Source organism: Ctenopharyngodon idella, chromosome 3 (assembly GCF_019924925.1).
Source record: "Ctenopharyngodon idella isolate HZGC_01 chromosome 3, HZGC01, whole genome shotgun sequence".
Taxonomy (NCBI): domain Eukaryota; kingdom Metazoa; phylum Chordata; class Actinopteri; order Cypriniformes; family Xenocyprididae; genus Ctenopharyngodon; species Ctenopharyngodon idella.
Window position 1 is genome coordinate 9,443,186 of NC_067222.1, and position 18,256 is coordinate 9,461,441.

Genomic DNA, 18,256 nt, shown 5'->3' on the forward strand with positions numbered 1-18,256 from the left:
GCATCCGTGTCCATGCTCTCCAAGAGATCTAGATGTATGCAACATGTCATACATTTGAATATGATCCCCCAGCGTTTCTCTGTGTGTCTTCCCATCTTTATAGTGAATGGGCCGAAACAGTCTACACCAGTGGACCAAAACAGTGGTTTGTATAGTCATAGGCGTGATGGGGGCAAGTCTTTGGGATTACAGGACTTGCTTTCCATTTTTGACATGCCTCACAGTTGTAGTGGTGCCTCTTGATGGATTCTCTGCCACGCAGGATCCAGTACTTGTGTCTGATCTCACTCAAGACCCTCTCTAGTCCTGGATGCAGAAGTTGGTTGTCATATTCCTTGATTAGGAGCATTGTAATGTGATGTTTAGGGTCTAGTATTATGGGATGTATTGTGTCTGGATCTAGGCCCTCGGCTCGGCAGAGTCGTCCCTCAACTCGGATTAAACCAAGTGTTTGGTCATACTCAGGGGAAAGTGAAGAAAGACGCCTCTGGGCAGATATGGATTTACCTTTGGTCAGCGCGTCCACCTCTTCTGGAAAGCTGTCACTCTGAGCTTGTCCTAACAGGTATAGTTCAGCTGCTATGGCATCTGCCGCTGTCATAATTGCAGCCGCCCCGTGAAGGGACTGGTGAGTTGCCTTCAACATATCTTCCCAACTCTTAATATTGGAGATGTCAGGTTGGGGCTTGGCAAGACAAGCATTTCCACAGAATGATTGCTTTCTTAGCTTATCATGGTCATCAGGAGCTGCTAATTCAAGCAAGGATGGCCAGGTGTTGGGATCTTGATAAAGGAACCATGGCCCTCGACTCCAGCGCTAAGGTTTGCTCAACTCTAGCAAAGTCTTCTCCCTAGTCAAGTCATCTGCTTGGTTATCTGCTGTATTGACATATCACCAATTTGACACCAAAGTCATGTCCTGGATTTCAGCGATGTGCGTCCCGACGAAAACTTTGTAGCGGCAAGAGTCTGATTTTAGCCAGCTCAGGACTGTTGTTGAATCGGTCCACAGAATTATATCACCTGAAGAAACAGAAAGCTCTTTACTGAGCAACTTTGCCAGCTGCACTCCTGTATAAGAAATCCAAGTGGGTCATATTGTGTGCCCAGTACTTTGTACACATTTCGTAGTGTGGGTTCAGAGTAGTCCACTTGGCGATGTTGATATCCAAGGTGGTCAGTAAGACAATTCCAACGGAGACCCAAAGCTGGCTTTTGTGGATTGGAACTATGCTCGGAAAGCCACAGTTCAGTGCTAGCTGCTCTGGCTTCAACTGGGAGGTGTTCTACTACAGATGGCACATTACTGGCCTACTGGCGGATTTCAAAGCCACCAGAAGACAAAAGACTGCGCATCCTGTCGATGAGGTTACGGGCCTTCTCCGTTGAGTTAAGACTCTGCAAACAGTTATCAACATAGAATGCCAACTCTACAGACCTTTGAACATCTTCATAGCCTTTGCTGTTGTCCTTCACATGCCTTTGGAGTGCGTATGTGGCGCAACAAAGACTGCAGGCAGTCCCAAAAGGAAGAACCTGCCATTCAAAGACACTTGGCTCTTCGTCCCTCTTCATATCTCTCCAAAGGAAGCATAACAGTGAGCGATCTTCTGGCAAAAGTCTGATCTGGTGGAACATTGCTTTAATGTCTTCACTGATAGCCACCGTGTGCTCACGAAACCGAAGGAGGACACCAAGAAGGGATGGACCCAAGATGGGGCCAGGAAGGAGGGGATCATTCAGCGCTTGTCTTCTGTATTGATATGAGCAATTGAAAACAAGCCTTGCTTTGTTATTATGGTGGACTAAGTGATGAGGGAGGTACCATGACTCAGTAGAGGATTCCACAAACTCTGTCAATCTCTTCACATAGCCTGCCGTTTCCAGCTTTTGGATCTCGTGACAATAGGCCATGGCTTGTTTGGTGTTGTTTGCAATCCGTCGCTCTGTACTTCGAAGTAGAGAAAGGCAAGCAGATTTGGGTGCTTATAGGACTATCCTTCCATCTGAGAAGCGGTGTAGCATATCTCATTATGCCATCGACATTCACCCTTGCAGTGCGCTGCTCAAGCAATTCAAGTGCTTGCTGGTCAAGCTTGGATCGGGTGGTTGCCTTCTCACTAATATAGGGCAATTTGCCACAATTTCTCTACATGCTTTTGAAGATCAGAGTGGGGAGAGCTCACTGCAGTAAAGAAACAGTGCTGCTCTTCAAAAGGAAGACGGAACAAGCTGGCAGGACCTTGAAGTGTCCAACCAAGGGAAGTACATATTGCTACAGGTCCCCCAGAAGGGCCAACACAAACAGGCCGGATAGGGATGAGCAAATGTGGAAAGTCGGAACCAATCAGTAGTACAGGCTTCACTTTGTAAATTGCTGGGATTTGCAGACCCTGTAGATGCTTGTACTTCTTCATCAGTATGTTAACTGGGTAACTGTGGCCAGAAAGACCCAGTTCATCAGCAGTGAATGCATGATGGATCTTGTGTCTACATCTAGGGTTGTCACCTGGGGAAATTTCTAAAGAAACAGATGCCCCTTTTAGGTGAACAACCTCATGCCATACAGTTCTCAGTGAAAGCGTTTCTGGTTCTTTCTGCAGCTTGAGATATTGTGCAGCGGAAGAAATGAGAATAGTTCACTCAGAACCATCATCCAGCAAAGCATATGCCTCTAGTGAATGTTCAGCATTATACAAAAGTACTTTGACTACCTTTAACATGACCTGTTGAGGACAATTAGGACGGTCAAGATAAATGGTGTCTGGATGGGTACTAACCATGAGGACCTTGTTGGGCTCCTGTTCATTTACATCATGTAGCACAGTAAGATGTTGCTTTTGACATATTTTACAGGGCTTTTTGAGGGTACAAGCCTCTGGTTTGTGGCTGCATCCGCAGCGCCAACAGCCTTTGTCTTTAAGCCACTCTGCTCTCTGGTCAATTGCCATTGACTTGAATTTTGAACACAAACTGAGATAGTGCTCACGTGTTTCACAATATGGGCAATAAGGTTTAGGCTTTTCTCTAGGCTTTAGTGGGAAAGTGCGGTGAGTCGGAAAGGTAAGTTGTAATTTATCTGGACGTTGCCTTACAGGTTGATGTAGTTGACCTGTTGGAGAATGAGGTTGGGATTGTACTGGGACTGCAAAGGTAGGTGGCTGGGCATAGCTGGTCCCTGTTGAATCTGCACCTGACTGACCTAGACTGTAGGTTTGTCTATCAAAAGACAATGAGTGCTGCACTGTTGTAGGAGGGTATACACTTGCAGTAGGCAATTTTACATGTTGGGGACACACACTTGGCAATGCTACAGGATAGATAGGAGAAGGAACAACAGTTATGGGTCCTGCATATAATGGTTTAGATGTAGAGAGAGATGTAATGTGCTCAGGAACAGAGTGTGAAGTCAAGGGCTGAGTGGCGACAGGATTACTCTGATGTATGTAAGGTGTAGAGTGCTGTGGATTATCAGACAACTGATGTGTTATGTGGCGAGCAACCTCTACCTTCTGTAAACAGAGTATATCAGTCTGTACCTGCCCTGGGTCAAGTTCACTTCTGGTTTGTGGCCGGCGACAGCCTATGACATCATCAAGATGCGGCCCGGAAGTATAAATGAGCCGCCAGTGAAGCAGTCAGTATCTTTTTGTCTTTCGGGACTGTTTTGTCTGATCGCGATTACTTCGAATCCGGTAAGAATTTTTTATTATATCTAACAAACGTTTCAGTATGTGTGTTCACCCGTGTCCCAGGTGTTTGACACTCGGTGACACACACAATCTGTGTGTTTTTCTGTCTGGGAAAGAGCACGCGCGGACAGCGCTTGAGAGCGCTGTCTGTGTGTATTCTGAGCATCTGCTTATTTAGATGCTCCATTCGCTGGAAATTCGCTGATGTTGTGGGATTGAACCGGCATGGGTATGTGTCGATACCCCCTATTGACGAGATGTTTACAAACTACCTCATCATTAGGCGGGTTCCGACGCTAAGAGCTCCGGTCCTGCCCTTTAATCATTAATGGCAGGGCTTACGCAGCAGCAAGTCAGGCTGTGGCGGCTTTACACTGGCAGTGTTACAGGCCTGCCAGGCTGATCTGCTGAGGGATTGGATCAGGATCTGTCCCCTGAGGCGGTGAGAGCTGTGTCGCCCTCTGAGCAGGACTCGAGGAAGAAAGAGCGGTTTTGAGGGAGGTGTTCAATTACAGACGCCAGCAGCGTCAGTGATCCACTTCCTCTCTGTGATGGCAGTTCACTTTTGCCATCTCCTCTCTTCTTCCACCTCCTGGGTTAGAAATTCTTTGTAATATGCTCAGGCACCTCTTACAGTCAGGCTAAAGGCTGGGCCCATTATGAATATTTTCTGAGGGCTCGCCTTCTGGCTTGATAGTGAGGAGGCTCTTTTAGGCTTAAAAGAACCCTAGATTCCATCCTTCCACAATGTAGAATCTCTTGGTCTATATTTATGTTATTAAATATGTCGACCTTGTTTTTCCTGTATAGTTTTTTCCTGGGCGTGTAGATGGAAAAAGATAGGGGTTTGTTGGGCACTGAAGTTCCATTGGGTTGGCTGGAACGATTTATTTGTATTGTGTTGGCCACAAAATGGCCGCCTCTCAGCCACCTTTGGTAGAGTAGCTTCTCCTCTGGTTTTAGCTAGAGTATGTTTGAGTTAGCACTCTTTACTTCAGATAGATCTAATGTCTGTGTCGGCCCCCTGGGCCACCTGGCATTGTTTGCTTGTTGAGCTTTGCTTTACTTAGTTTCCTCTTCTCTGGTTGAGTTCAGAGGTTGAGTTTAAGCCCCAGGCAGATCTATGCTTTGTGCAACCCTATAGGCCCACAGCTTAGCCGGCCTAGGCTAGAACTAGGGCTTAGGTGATTTACTAAAGCATTCACCCTTTATTGCTACTATCCCTTGTCAAGTTGTATAGTGCCTCGTTCTGGCCTCCTCTTATTTGAGTTGTCAGGCCATATGCCCATTACCCCTTTGGTGTAGGTACTTAGATAGCAGCTAAGCTAGCAGGCTGTCACTAGCCTCCCTGGTGCCGTTGTCTCAGGTGGTAGGCCCTTATCATTCTTTAGATAAGTGTATGCTATGTTGCTTAGGCCCCACTTTTCTAGAACTACATTCATACTGAATTTGTCTTTCCCCTGAGCCACTTGAATTAGCATTCAAGCTTGAGGTTATGGTGTTATCTTGATTTAGCTCCCGTTCTCTAGGGTTCAGTACAGATGTTTATTTCTGTTTGGTGAAAGCATCCATTCCTTTCAGGATGGCATGTATGAATAGCAAAGCATTGTGTTTGCTTTGAGTTCTAGTTTTGCCCTACACATATGTGAGCTTAACTCTTTGCTGCCACAGGTTAGCACCTGTTCTTATAGTAGTAGGCTTGTTTCTAGCCTCCTTTAGAGCATGGCTTCTAGGGTTTTTGGTGTTTTACTGAGTACATGACCTGATGGATTGCATAGCTCAGGTTGAGTGGTAGGGAACCTCACTTTCAATTTGGTTCTTTTTAGCTCCCTTTAGAGTTATTCTCTGCCACAACAGCTCATTGTGTCTGTGGTGTTGAAGGCTTGGTGAATCTGAGCCTCCTTCTGAGCATGATAGCTTGTGTTTCACAAGCGCTGTTGGTAGATATTCATGAGTTTTGCTCACTTAATTTAGCACTGCCACAGGTTTATGCCCGTGTCTGTCCGAAGTAGTAGGCCACTTCAGGCCTCCTTCAGACCATGGTAGCATATGTTGTTGTGCTCCCCTTTCTGTTAGGGTTTAGTATATCTGAGTACATTGCCTGTTGGAATGTGTAGACTTAAGCCCAGGTTGAGTTAAGCTAGTTACCACAATTGTTTGTTGGGTTTAGAGCTGGTTCCCTTTGAGCTTGGTCACCTGTAAAACCACTAGCTGATGCCACGTGTTTTTGAGTCGCAGGCCCCGCTTGGGCCTACTTCAGTTAACATGCTGGCGCAGTTCTGTGTTGGTTTTGCTATCACTGCTGCCACTAGCTGGCACCACGTGTCTGTTAGTTGTAGGCCTTTTTGGGCCTCCTTTGAGAGCACGATGGTGTATGTCTTTGTACTCCTCTTGCTTAAAGAGTAAAAAGTGTTTTACTGAGTACATTGCTGAGTGGCCGTTGGCTCAGGTTGAGTTTATCTAGTTAACCTCACTTTGGTTCAGTTATCTTATGTTTGCTCCCTTTGAGCCTGGAACACTGCCACAAGCTGACACTACGTGTCTGCCTGAGGTCGTAGGCCCACCTTTGGGCCTCCTACAGAACATTATGGCGTATGTTGTACTCCTCTTGCTTTAAGAGTAAAAGGTGTTTTACTGAGTGCATGCCTGTTGGTTTGTGTTGGTTTATTAAGCTCTGGTCGAGCTGAATAGTTACCTCACTGAGTGAGTCTGGTTTTATTATGGCTACTAGAACTCTTAGTTGCATTCTCTGAGAATTTATATTTCAGGTTATAATCCAAATGTCACGTCCATAACGCTGGAATTGCCCAAGTAATAATATGAAGCATTCACTTCACACTGGAGTTTATCCCTGTGAGGATCTGCGAGTGTTTTGTTTATGAGACAACTATTTGCTTTATTTTATTTTTTATCATTGTATAAAGAACTACTTCTTTAGCTCTCTGAAAATGTAAGGATTTTTTAATATATATACACTATATTTGGCAATATAGTGTGTGTGTATATATATAAATTTTTCACTCTTTGTTATATTGCAGCCATTTGCTAAAATCATTTAAGTTCATTTTTTTTCCTCATTAATGTACACACAGCAACCCATATTGACAGAAAAACACAGAATTGTTGACATTTTTGCAGATTTATTAAAAAAGAAAAACTGAAATAACACATGGTCCTAAGTATTCAGACCCTTTGCTCAGTATTTAGTAGAAGCACCCTTTTGATCTAATACAGCCATGAGTCTTTTTGGGAAAGATGCAACAAGTTTTTCACACCTGGATTCGGGGATCCTCTGCCATTCCTCCTTGCAGATCCTCTCCAGTTCTGTCAGGTTGGATGGTAAACGTTGGTGGACAGCCATTTTTAGGTCTCTCCAGAGATGCTCAATTGGGTTTAAGTCAGGGCTCTGGCTGGGCCATTCAAGAACAGTCACGGAGTTGTTGTGAAGCCACTCCTTCGTTATTTTAGCTGTGTGCTTAGGGTCACTGTCTTGTTGGAAGGTAAACCTTCGGCCCAGTCTGAGGTCCTGAGCACTCTGGAGAAGGTTTTCGTCCAGGATATCCCTGTACTTGGCCGCATTCATCTTTCCCTCGATTACAACCAGTCGTCCTGTCCCTGCAGCTGAAAAACACCCCCATAGCTGCCACCACCATGCTTCACTGTTGGGACTGTATTGGACAGGTGATGAGCAGTGCCTGGTTTTCTCCACACATACCGCTTAGAATTAAGGCCAAAAAGTTCTATCTTGGTCTCATCAGACCAGAGAATCTTATTTCTCACCATCTTGGAGTCCTTCAAGTGTTTTTTAGCAAACTCCATGCGGGCTTTCATGTGTCTTGCACTGAGGAGAGGCTTCCGTCGGGCCACTCTGCCATAAAGCCTCGACTGGTGGAGTGCTGCAGTGATGGTTGACTTTCTACAACTTTCTCCCATCTCCCGATCTCTCTGGAGCTCAGCCACAGTGATCTTTGGGTTCTTCTTTACCTCTCTCACCAAGGCTCTTCTCCCCCGATAGCTCAGTGTGGCCAGACGGCCAGCTCTAGGAAGGGTTCTAGTCGTCCCAAACATCTTCCATTTAAGGATTATGGAGGCCACTGTGCTCTTAGGAACCTTAAGTGCAGCAGAAATTTTTTTGTAACCTTGGCCAGATCTGTGCCTTGCCACAATTCTGTCTCTGAGCTCTTCAGGCAGTTCCTTTGACCTCATGATTCTCATTTGCTCTGACATGCACTGTGAGCTGTAAGGTCTTATATAGACAGGTGTGTGGCTTTCCTAATCAAGTCCAATCAGTATAATCAAACACAGCTGGACTCAAATGAAGGTGTAGGACCATCTCAAGGATGATCAGAAGAAATGGACAGCTGAGTAAAATATATGAGTGTCACAGCAAAGGGTCTGAATACTTAGGACCATGTGATATTTCAGTTTTTCTTTTTTAATAAATCTGCAAAAATGTCAACAATTCTGTGTTTTTCTATAATTTTATTTTAATATGGAGTTTTAATATGGAGTTGGCCCACCATTTGCAGCTATAACAGCCTCAACTCTTCTGGGAAGGCTTTCCACAAGGTTTAGGAGTGTTTTTATGGGAATTTTTGACCATTCTTCTAGAAGCACATTTGTGAGATCAGGCAGTGATGTTGGCGAGAAGGCCTGGCTCACAGTCTCCGCTCTAATTCATCCCAAAGGTGTTCTGTCGGGTTGAGGTCAGGACTCTGTGCAGGTCAGTCAAGTTCCTCCACACCAAACTCGCTCATCCATGTCTTTATGGACCTTGCTTTGTGCACTGGTGTGCAGTCATGTTGGAACAGGAAGGGTCTGGTATGCTGAAACATTAAGAGTTCCTTTCACTAGAACTAAGGGGCCAAGCCCAACCCCTGAAAAACAACCCCACACCATAATCCCCCTCCACCAAACTTTACACTTGGCACAATGCAGTCAGGCAAGTACCGTTCTCCTGGCAACTGCCAAACCCAGACTCGTCCATCAGATTGCCAGACATAGAAGCGTGATTCGTCACTCCAGAGAACACGTCTCCACTGCTCTAGAGTCCAGTGGCGGCGTGCTTTACACCACTGCATCTGACGCTTTGCATTGCACTTGATGATGTAAGGCTTGGATGCAGCTGCTCGGCCATGGAAACCCATTCCATGAAGCTCTCTACGCACTGTTCTTGAGCTAATCTGAAGGCCACACGAAGTTTGGAGGTCTGTAGCTATTGACTCTGCAGAAAGTTGGCGACTTCTGCGCACTGTGCGACTCAGCATGCGCTGACCCCGCTCTGTAATTTTACATGGCCTACCGCTTCGTGGCTGAGTTGCTGTTGTTCCCAATTGCTTCCACTTTGTTATGATACCACTAACAGTTGTCCGTGAAATATTTAGTAGTGAGGAAATTTCACAAATGGACTTATTGCACAGGTGGCAACTTACCACGGTACTACGCTTAAATTCACTGAGCTCCTGAGAGCGACCCATTCTTTCACAAATGTCTGTAGAAGCAGTCTGCATGCCTAGGTGCTTGATTTTATACACCTGTGGCCATGGAATTGATTGGTACACCTGAATTCAATGATTTGGAGGGGTGTCCCAATACTTTTGGCAATATAGTGTGTGTGTGTGTGTGTGTGTATATATATATATATTATATACACTGAACAAAATTATAAACGCAACACTTTTGTTTTTGCCCCCATTTTTCATGAGCTGACTTTTTCTATGTACCCAAAAGGCCTATTTCTCGCAAATATTGTTCAGAAATCTGTCTAAATCTGTGTTAGTGAGCACTTCTCCTTTGCCTAGATAATCCATCCACCTCACAGGTGTGGCATATCAAGATGCAAATCAAGACACCATGATTATTGCACAGGTGTGCCTTAGGCTGGCCACAATAGAAGACCACTCTAAAATGTGCAGTTTTATCACACAGCACAGTGCTCACTGGCTGTGTGTTCGTGATATGTTTTTGTTTTGTACTGTGTAGCACGCAGTTTGTGTTTTTTCACTAGCTGCGTGTTTTCATGTTGTCTTGTTTAGTGTGAACATGTGGCTTATGAGGTTTCTCATTAGGTGTGTTCGACATCGGCTACGGCTGGATGTGACCGATCGGCGAGAGTAGCCGCGTGCAGGCGGGGAGGAGCTGAAAACGGAGACGTGAAGTCGGACACTTTCTGCTTCTTGTAGTGACGCTCGCGCTGCGTTTGCATACTTTATCACAGCTGAAGTGAAATAAAAGCAATATTTGACTAATACACAGATGTTTCACAGATGAGACATTTTCATTCAATACTTTATGTACCGCTTACAGCGTCTGTTTTTACAAGAATAAAGATCAACATAAGCATATATTATTTAAATACCAATGTAGCGGGGTATATGTTTTATATATATACACAATATAACATCGCGGCTACATGAAAAGAGTTTTAACTGTTATAAAAATACAGATTTGTGAGAATTAGTGGAACTGAAGGTGTGAGAATAAACACGAAACACACATGATCGTTGTCATGCGATGAATCCAGTCCAATCCTGGAACAGCTGTGTCGTCATCAGAGCTCGTGCAGCTCCTCTTGAGAAACTGCACTAGCTGACTCTGCCGGCTAATCTCGAATCGCTCTCGTGGAAGTCATTCGTCACAGTCACATGGCGTCGGTGCTGCCTCAAGTTAGACAAAATTTCTTACCGTTTTGCACTGCTTCAAGTCAGTCGCCAATCGGTTTTTGCAGCGCTGCATCAAGTCGAATAAGCCTATTAGCTGTGTGTTCATGTCTCGTTTTGTGTGAGCACAGGTCTTGTGATTTGTTTTCATTGGCCATGTACTCTCCTGTCTATTATCTTGACCCCGCCCATCTTGTTACCTGATTATTTGTTCATTTGCCCCACTTGTCCTCCCTCATTACCTGCCTTGTTGCTCTCCTATTTATTCTCCTTGTGTTTGTAGTCCTGGGGCCCATTTCAGAAAGGAGGTTAAGTGAAAACTCTGAGTATGTTAACCCTGAAATGAGGGAAACTCTGGGTTTTCCGTTTCAGAATGGGAGGTATGTCAAACCCAAGAAAGCAGAGTAGTCAAGCCCGTTTCTGAAAGAGAGGTAACTTATACTCAGAGTCAGTTTCAATGGTTTTCTTCGGTAAACCCAGAGTTTCTTTCAGTCTCCTCCCCCTTTTTAAAGCGAAAGCAATGTTTAAATACTTAATTCATTCATGCTGCAAAAATGCATTTTTGTATTTATTTCAAGTACAAATATCAACAAAAAAAAAAATCTTAAATCAATTTTCTATATAAGAAAATGATATAAGGTCTTGTTTCCTGGGGGATCTAAATTAAGTGCATTTTACTTAAGTAAAATTATCTGCCAGTTTGGTAATATTAATGCAAAAGGAAAACAAGATTACTCAGAGTGTCTTTTTTATTACTAAGTGCAAACTTACAGTAGCTCCACCCACCAATGTCACACAAGGTTAAAAACTAATGGTGTAGGCAGTAAAGCACTGAGCGCTGAGAATTTGCTTGTGACGTGATTGACCAGGTTTGAGTCCGCCTTTTGCCGAGCTCGCTCTTCTCACTTTTCCGATTACATACTGTAGACAGGCCTTTATTTTTGATAAAAACAAAGAAAATGTTCTAAAAGTGGAAGTAAAATGCCTAACGAGTGTTTAATAATGATAAAAGTAGCCTATTTATAATTTTAATATAATCATTTACACTCTATTATTATTGCACCCTGTTAATATACAACAATACTGTGGTGTAAATAGTATGTATCTGTCAGTATAAAGCATAAATAACATCTAATTACTATTTACACTTATTGCAAAGAATTTGTAAAGGAAGAAAAATGCACTTTTATTATTATTATTATTATTATTATTATTATTATTTTACCTTTTTTTTTTTTTTTTTTTTTTGCCTGTGGAAATTAATTAATTATTAATTAGTTCAATAACTTACCGTACTGCAGGTTTTCAACTCTGATATTATAACAGTGATGCGGACATCATTTTGTTGGGTGCTGTTGCCATGGTAAATTGTAATGTCGGAGCTCCACTGATGATGGTTTTTCATAGTCGTGGTGCACGCGCTTAACTCCGAGTCAACCTACTCAGAGTCGATTGAACTAACTCAATTCAGCTGTTCTGAAACTGAAAACTCAGAGTTTCCTATCTCAGAGTAAGTCAACTCAGAGTTCAAGTTTTAACTCAGAGTTGGTTGAACCTCCTTATTGAAACGGGCCCCTGTAAATGTTCGTTGTCTAAGGTGTCCTAACGTGTCCTGACCCTGCCAAGACTTGCTGCCAGTCTTGCTGTCTTGTATCCAGTCTTGTTTTCACCCACGGGGTAGTTTTTGTTTGTTTTTGTTTTATTTTTATTAATAATAAAAACATTTCCTTCCCTCACCAAACCCTGACAATATCTCATAAAAAGACTGAGTACAAGTATGGGCCAAATATACTTAGACTTTTCTGTCAGTATAAGTCAAGTATACTTAAGTGCATTTTGAAGTATATAAAGTATATGTCTGAGAAGTCAAGAGATTAGACTCAGAACATGGGCATCTCTTACGATAAAAAGTTTATTCAAGTGTGCTATTAGTATACTTATTTTAAGCTAAAAATAAGCTTATTTATATACTGATCTTGATGAGCCTGTTTTTCAATTTCAAAGTCTTTTGTGTGGTGTTACTAGTTCTTAGTTTGTATTTTTACTGGATTATGCACTTGTTTTCAATAAATGGCAGTGTTATTATTTTCCTTATTTATCTCTCTATGGGCTATTTTGGTACCTGTTATTAATGCATCTTTTCTGCAGTCATACAGCATGCCGAGCTGGAAGGGTCTCCCCAAAGCTGCTGTTTCAATCTGATTCACTCCCACAGAATCCATGCTAAAGACAAACATCAGATGAGGAAAATGAACATATAAAGTATATGAATGAACCCCCCCCCCCCCCCCCCCCCCCCCCCCCGTGAGGTATTGACATGCTGCAATACACAGCCACCACACTAGATGGCGTTATCAGCAACAGTAGCAAGGGCAAAATGCCCTGAGGATGAAATCACAGAGAGACTGGCTTGTTATTCCTCCATTGACTTGATCAGTATTACTGTCTTTCTTCATATAAGTTTTGAGCTGTTATTTATGGAAGCTTGTTTCTGCCACTGAATAAAAAAGGTGATTGCGACTTTTTATCTAACAATTCTGACTTTTTTTCTCTCAATTGCGAGATATAAACTCACAATTGTGAGAAATACAGTCAGTTATAATGTCAGAATTGCGAGATATAAACTCAGTATGTCAGCGTTGCAGGTTTATCTCGCAATTCTGAGAAAAAGAGTCACAATTACCTTTTTTTATTTTTTTATTCAGTGGCGGAAACAAGCCTCCGTAGTTATTGGGTCTCTGTTAATATTTAATGTTTATCCATTTGATATCTGTTTATTCGTGTTTAAGGATAAAGGTTTCAGATCATATATTAGGTCTATCTGAAACCTTTATCCTTAAAACTGACAGGCATTTACAGTATAGAAATAAATTAGATGACAATCATTTATTTCTAACATTTACTTTTATTTTTAATTTATTTATTATATTTTTTATGCATTTTTATTTTATTTTTTGTAAATGTGTAGCATACGTTTTAGCATGATGCTATATTTCACTCACCTTCTGTGTTCCTTCAAAGATCTTTCTTCCGTTTATCCTATTGGTGAGGAGTTTAAGTTTTTGTTCGTCAGAATCAGATAAACTTGATATAAAAGTGGCGTTGTTTAAGTGTCTCTCTTTAAAACTCTTAAAATGAATCTGATGTGATTTTCCTTCCGTGCTGAGATGTCTTTTGTCTCTCAAAAGCTATTGAACTTTCACTTTGTTTTATTTCAGCTCCTCCCTATAGAAGCAAACTTACAGACACAGATACAGGAACATAATATAGAGCGAGAGGAGTGACATTAGAAAATGAATTAATTATTTAATTAGGAGAGGAGAATGTTTCTACTAATGTTCTATAATCATATTATAATTATGCCAAGAAAACTGAAAATGTAACATTTTAGAGACATTTTAAGTCACAATTAGCCTATTTGAAATGAAACTTCCTGTTTGGTTATTCAGAAACTTAGATCTGATATAGGCTACGTCAGCACTGTTATAATATTTTTCTGTAAATAATGTTATTATGTCTGATTATAATTAAGACCTTGCCATGTTTATTCTACATAATCGTTATTTTAATAACAATATTCATTCTCCATTTTTCATACAATTTTGTCACTTTTAAAGTCTTCCAAGATTTGCTGACCACACTGAAAACATTATTATATAAGATGATTATAAACATGTTCCAGTGAGACATGAATGTACAGCAGCATTTCTTCATATATTTTTCTTCTGTATTATAACAATCTATGGACTATATGCACGGAGTGTTTTTGAGAACTTCCGCAATATAAGCCAGCTGGAAAACTTCCGGTAAAATGTCTCGTAGGTGTGTTGAGCATCAGTTTATAATCAGAATATAGTCAGACTGAGTGTAAAACTATTACAGGAATTGGCTGATATATGCGCAAATAAATGCTACTTTGCCGCCACCTGCTGGTTATAATGGTAATTAATGTCTTTTTTATTTTTAAATAATAGTGTTTTCAATCAAATTTTCTATTTCCTACATCTTTGAAACATCCGGTTTTACAAATGAGGACAATCTTAGAAGGCTGAACAAATAATGTTTTGGTCATCACATTAAAAATAACATTTGATGTTGCATGTGTAGGCAGCAACATAAAACAGGCTGTAATGTTTTGTCTCCTTTATTTGACCAAAAAAAAAAAAAAAGAAAAAAAAAGTGATTTCAAAAGAGTGATTTTGGTGGAGTGATTTTGGAAGTTTTTAGTCCTTTAGCCACATTTCAGTCTCGTCTTATTTCTTCAATGATATTGCATGTGTTGATTTAGTCACAGTTATCGTTTAATGACATTGGTGTCGTCTCTCATCGCCTCGTCTTAGTCATGGGAAAAAAGGTCGTCAACGAAAATTTTCTCGTCATAGTTTTCATTAACGAAATTAACACTGGAGGTAATCGGCACTGCTAACACAAGCTCTTGAAACTCCGCCCTCTTCTTGGGAGCAGCAGCTTATTTGCATTTAAAGGGACACACACAAAAACTGAGCATTTTTGCTCACCTTCAAAAAGTGACAAATTTAACATGCTATAAAAAATGATCTGTGGGGTATTTTGAGCTAAAACTTCACATACACACTCATCAGAGACTTATTTTACATCTTGTAAAAGTGACATTATATGATCCCTTTAATAGTACCTCATGTTGAATTTATGCAGAGTGAAAAAGTGCTGCTTCATTTTTTTAATTTGATAGGATGACTTCTTTTGTAGAGAATAACAAACTTTTAAATGTCAAACATAACAGCATTAAACACCATACGGTCTTTCTCTTCACTAAAACATAAAATAACACTTAATTTCAACATTTATTCTTCACAATCATGGGGAAGACTGCTGATAAATAATGCTGAAGGAAAAAGTGTGGAAGAAAAAGATGCACAACCAACCGAGAGAACCGCAGCCTTGCGAGGCTTGTCAAGCAAAATCGATTCAAGAATTTGGGTGAACTTCACAAGGAATGGACTGAGGCTGGGGTCAAGGCATCAAGAGCCACCACACACAGACATGTCAAGGAATTTGGCTACAGTTGACGTATTCCTCTTGTTAAGCCACTCCTGAACTACAGACAACGTCAGAGGCGTCTTACTTGGGCTAAGGAGAAGAAGAACTGGACTGTTGCCCAGTGGTCCAAAGTCCTCTTTTCAGATGAGAGCAAGTTTTGTATTTCATTTGGAAATCAAGGTCCTAGAGTCTGGAGGAAGGGTGGAGAAGCTCATAGCCCAAGTTGCTAGAAGTCCAGTGTAAAGTTTCCACAGTCAGTGATGATTTGGGCTGCCATGTCATCTGCTGGTGTTGGTCCACTGTGTTTTTTTGAAAACCAAAGTCACTGCACCCGTTTACCAAGAAATTTTAGATCACTTCATGCTTCCTTCTGCTGACCAGCTTTTTAAAGATGCTGATTTCATTTTCCAGCAGGATTTGGCACCTGCCCACACTGCCAAAAGCACCAAAAGTTGGTTAAATGACCATGGTGTCGGTGTGCTTGACTGGCTAGCGAACTCACCTGACCTGAACCCCATAGAAAATCTATGGGGTATTGTCAAGAGGAAGATGAGAAACAAGTGACCAAAAAATGCAGATGAGCTGAAGGCCACTGTCAAAGAAACCTGGGCTTCTATACCACCTCAGCAGTGCAACAGACTGATCGCCTTCATGCCACGCCAAATTGAGGCAGTAATTAAAGCAAAAGGAGGCCCAACCAAGTATTGAGTACATATACAGTAAATGAACATACTTTCCAGAAGGCCAACAACAATTCACTAAAAATGTTTTCTTATTGGTCTTATGAAGTATTCTAATTTATTAAGATAGTGAATTGGTGGGTTTTTGTTAAATGTGACCAAAATATCACAATTAAAATAACCAAAGACTTAAAGTACTTCAGTCTGTGTGCATTGAGTTTATTTAATACACGAGTTCCACAACTTGAGTTGAATTACTGAAATAAATGAACTTTTCCACGACATTCTAATTTATTGAGATGTACCTGTATAATGTGCGGCAGGATTTTGAGTATCCTCCGGTGTCATAGCTGGACTCATAGAATGTTACGTGTTGGTATTGTAGAGACGAGGCGAATACGGAAATCCACAATAATAAGGGTATTTAATCAACGAAGGAGCAAGAAACACAACCATACACATTTAGAATAACAATAGAACTGACAAAGGAGTGCAGGGAGTGAGTCCAACTTAAAGGGAGTGCTGACGAAGACAACATTTCTAATTCAACAGTTCTAATTCAGTTCACCCCACTCATTTTCTTTAGGATTCAGGTCAGGGGACTGGGATGGCCAGGGCAGAAGCTTCATTTTGTGCTCAGTGACAAATTTTTGTGTTGGTTTTGATGTTTATAAGGGTTCTAGCAGGGACAGTCAGGTTTTGATTTTTTATCTGTTGGTATTTGATAGAATCCATGATACCATGTATCTGAACAAGATGTCCAGGATCTCTGGCAGAAAAATAGGCCTACAACATTAAAGATCCAGCAGTATATTTCATTGTACACATGGGGTACTTTTTACCCCTGTGTGCACCAAACCCATCTTGAGTGTTTGCTGTTAAAAAGCTCATTTTTTTTGTTTAATCTGACCATAGAACATTTGAAAAGTAACTGACACTACTGGAACTTCAAATGGGATGGGTTCTATGGTCATATGAAACAAAAAAAATGAGCTTTTTAGCAGCAAACACTCAAGATTGGTTTGGTGCACACAGGGGTAAAAAGTACCCCATGTGTACAATGAAATATACTGCTGTATCTTTAATATTGAGGGGCTATTTTTCTGCCAGAGATCCTGGACATCTTGTTCAGATACATGGCATCATGGATTCTATCAAATACCAACAGATAAAAAATCAAAACCTGACTGTCCCTGCTAGAAGTCATATAATGGGCTGTGGTTGGATCTTCCAACAGGACAATGATCCAAAACAAACATCAAAACCAAAACAAAAATGGGTCACTGAGCACAAAATGAAGCTTCTGCCTTGGCCATCCCAGTCCCCTGACCTGAACCCTAAAGAAAATGAGTGGAGTGAACTGAAGAGAAGAAGCACCAACATGGAGCTGGGAATCTGAAGGATCTGGAGAGATTCTGCATGAAGGAATGGTCTCTGATCTCTTGTCAGGTGTTCTCCAAACTCATCAGACATTATAGGAGAAGACTCAGAGCTATTATCTTGGGAAAAGGACGTTGCAAAAGGTATTGAATAAAAGGGTATGATTAATTGTGAGCAATGTGTATTAGAGAAAAACATTTCTTTCATAATGAGATTTTCCCCCCATTTAAAATTCTTATTCTCCAATGAAAGTTTGGATTTTTGTCGATTTTTAAAATAAAACATCAAAAGGATTAATTATGCAGATTTATTTTCATAGCCTTCTTTGGTCATATTTACCAAGGGTATTGTAATGAAGGGTCGGCAGAATGGGGATCCATTCGCAGCTTTATTAGATTAAACAACAAGGCAGACAGGGGCAAAGGCAAAGACATACACAGGAACAGGCAATGGTCGAGGCAGGCGGCAGACAAACAGTAACGGGTCACAGGCAGAGATCAGGGCAGGCGGCAAGCAAACACAGTCCAGTAAACAGGCACAGTTCAGGGCAGGCAGCAGAGAATCACAACGGGTAACCAGTCCAACAGTAACAGAATAAACAATCCACAGGAAAACGCTCAGAAATGATCACCGGGGCAAATCAAGACTTGGCGGTGAGTGTGTGTGTGTGTGCGGCTTAAATAGTGTGAGCGTGATGGGGTGCAGGTGTGTGCGCAATCAGTCCCAGGAATGAGGGCCTATGGGAAACGTAGTCCGAATGGGAACAGTCAATATTCGGGTGATGGCTCCCTCCGGTGGTGCGGAGGAGGAGGCGAGGGAGCCACAT

The 18,256-nt window shown here is 41.6% G+C and overlaps 3 protein-coding genes across 11 annotated transcripts in view; 1 reads left to right on the forward strand and 2 right to left on the reverse strand.

Annotated features, from left to right (window-relative positions):
* Positions 1–13,547, reverse strand: part of LOC127509891 (cytolytic toxin-alpha-like) — a 63,272-nt gene extending 49,725 nt beyond the window's left edge. The window contains exons 1-2 of the mRNA XM_051889157.1: positions 13,354–13,547; positions 12,474–12,574 (exon numbers count right to left, since the gene is read on the reverse strand). Of these exons, the coding sequence (XP_051745117.1) occupies positions 12,474–12,573 (100 nt within the window). The 5' untranslated portion in view covers position 12,574; positions 13,354–13,547. The remainder of the gene's footprint in view (positions 1–12,473; positions 12,575–13,353) is intronic.
* LOC127509865 (putative leucine-rich repeat-containing protein DDB_G0290503) overlaps positions 1–18,256 on the reverse strand; it is a 427,110-nt gene that overhangs the window by 230,537 nt on the left and 178,317 nt on the right. The gene's annotated exons all lie outside the window — the stretch shown is intronic.
* The window catches only part of LOC127509969 (DLA class I histocompatibility antigen, A9/A9 alpha chain-like), a 421,940-nt gene that overhangs the window by 209,010 nt on the left and 194,674 nt on the right, over positions 1–18,256 (forward strand). The window lies entirely within an intron of this gene.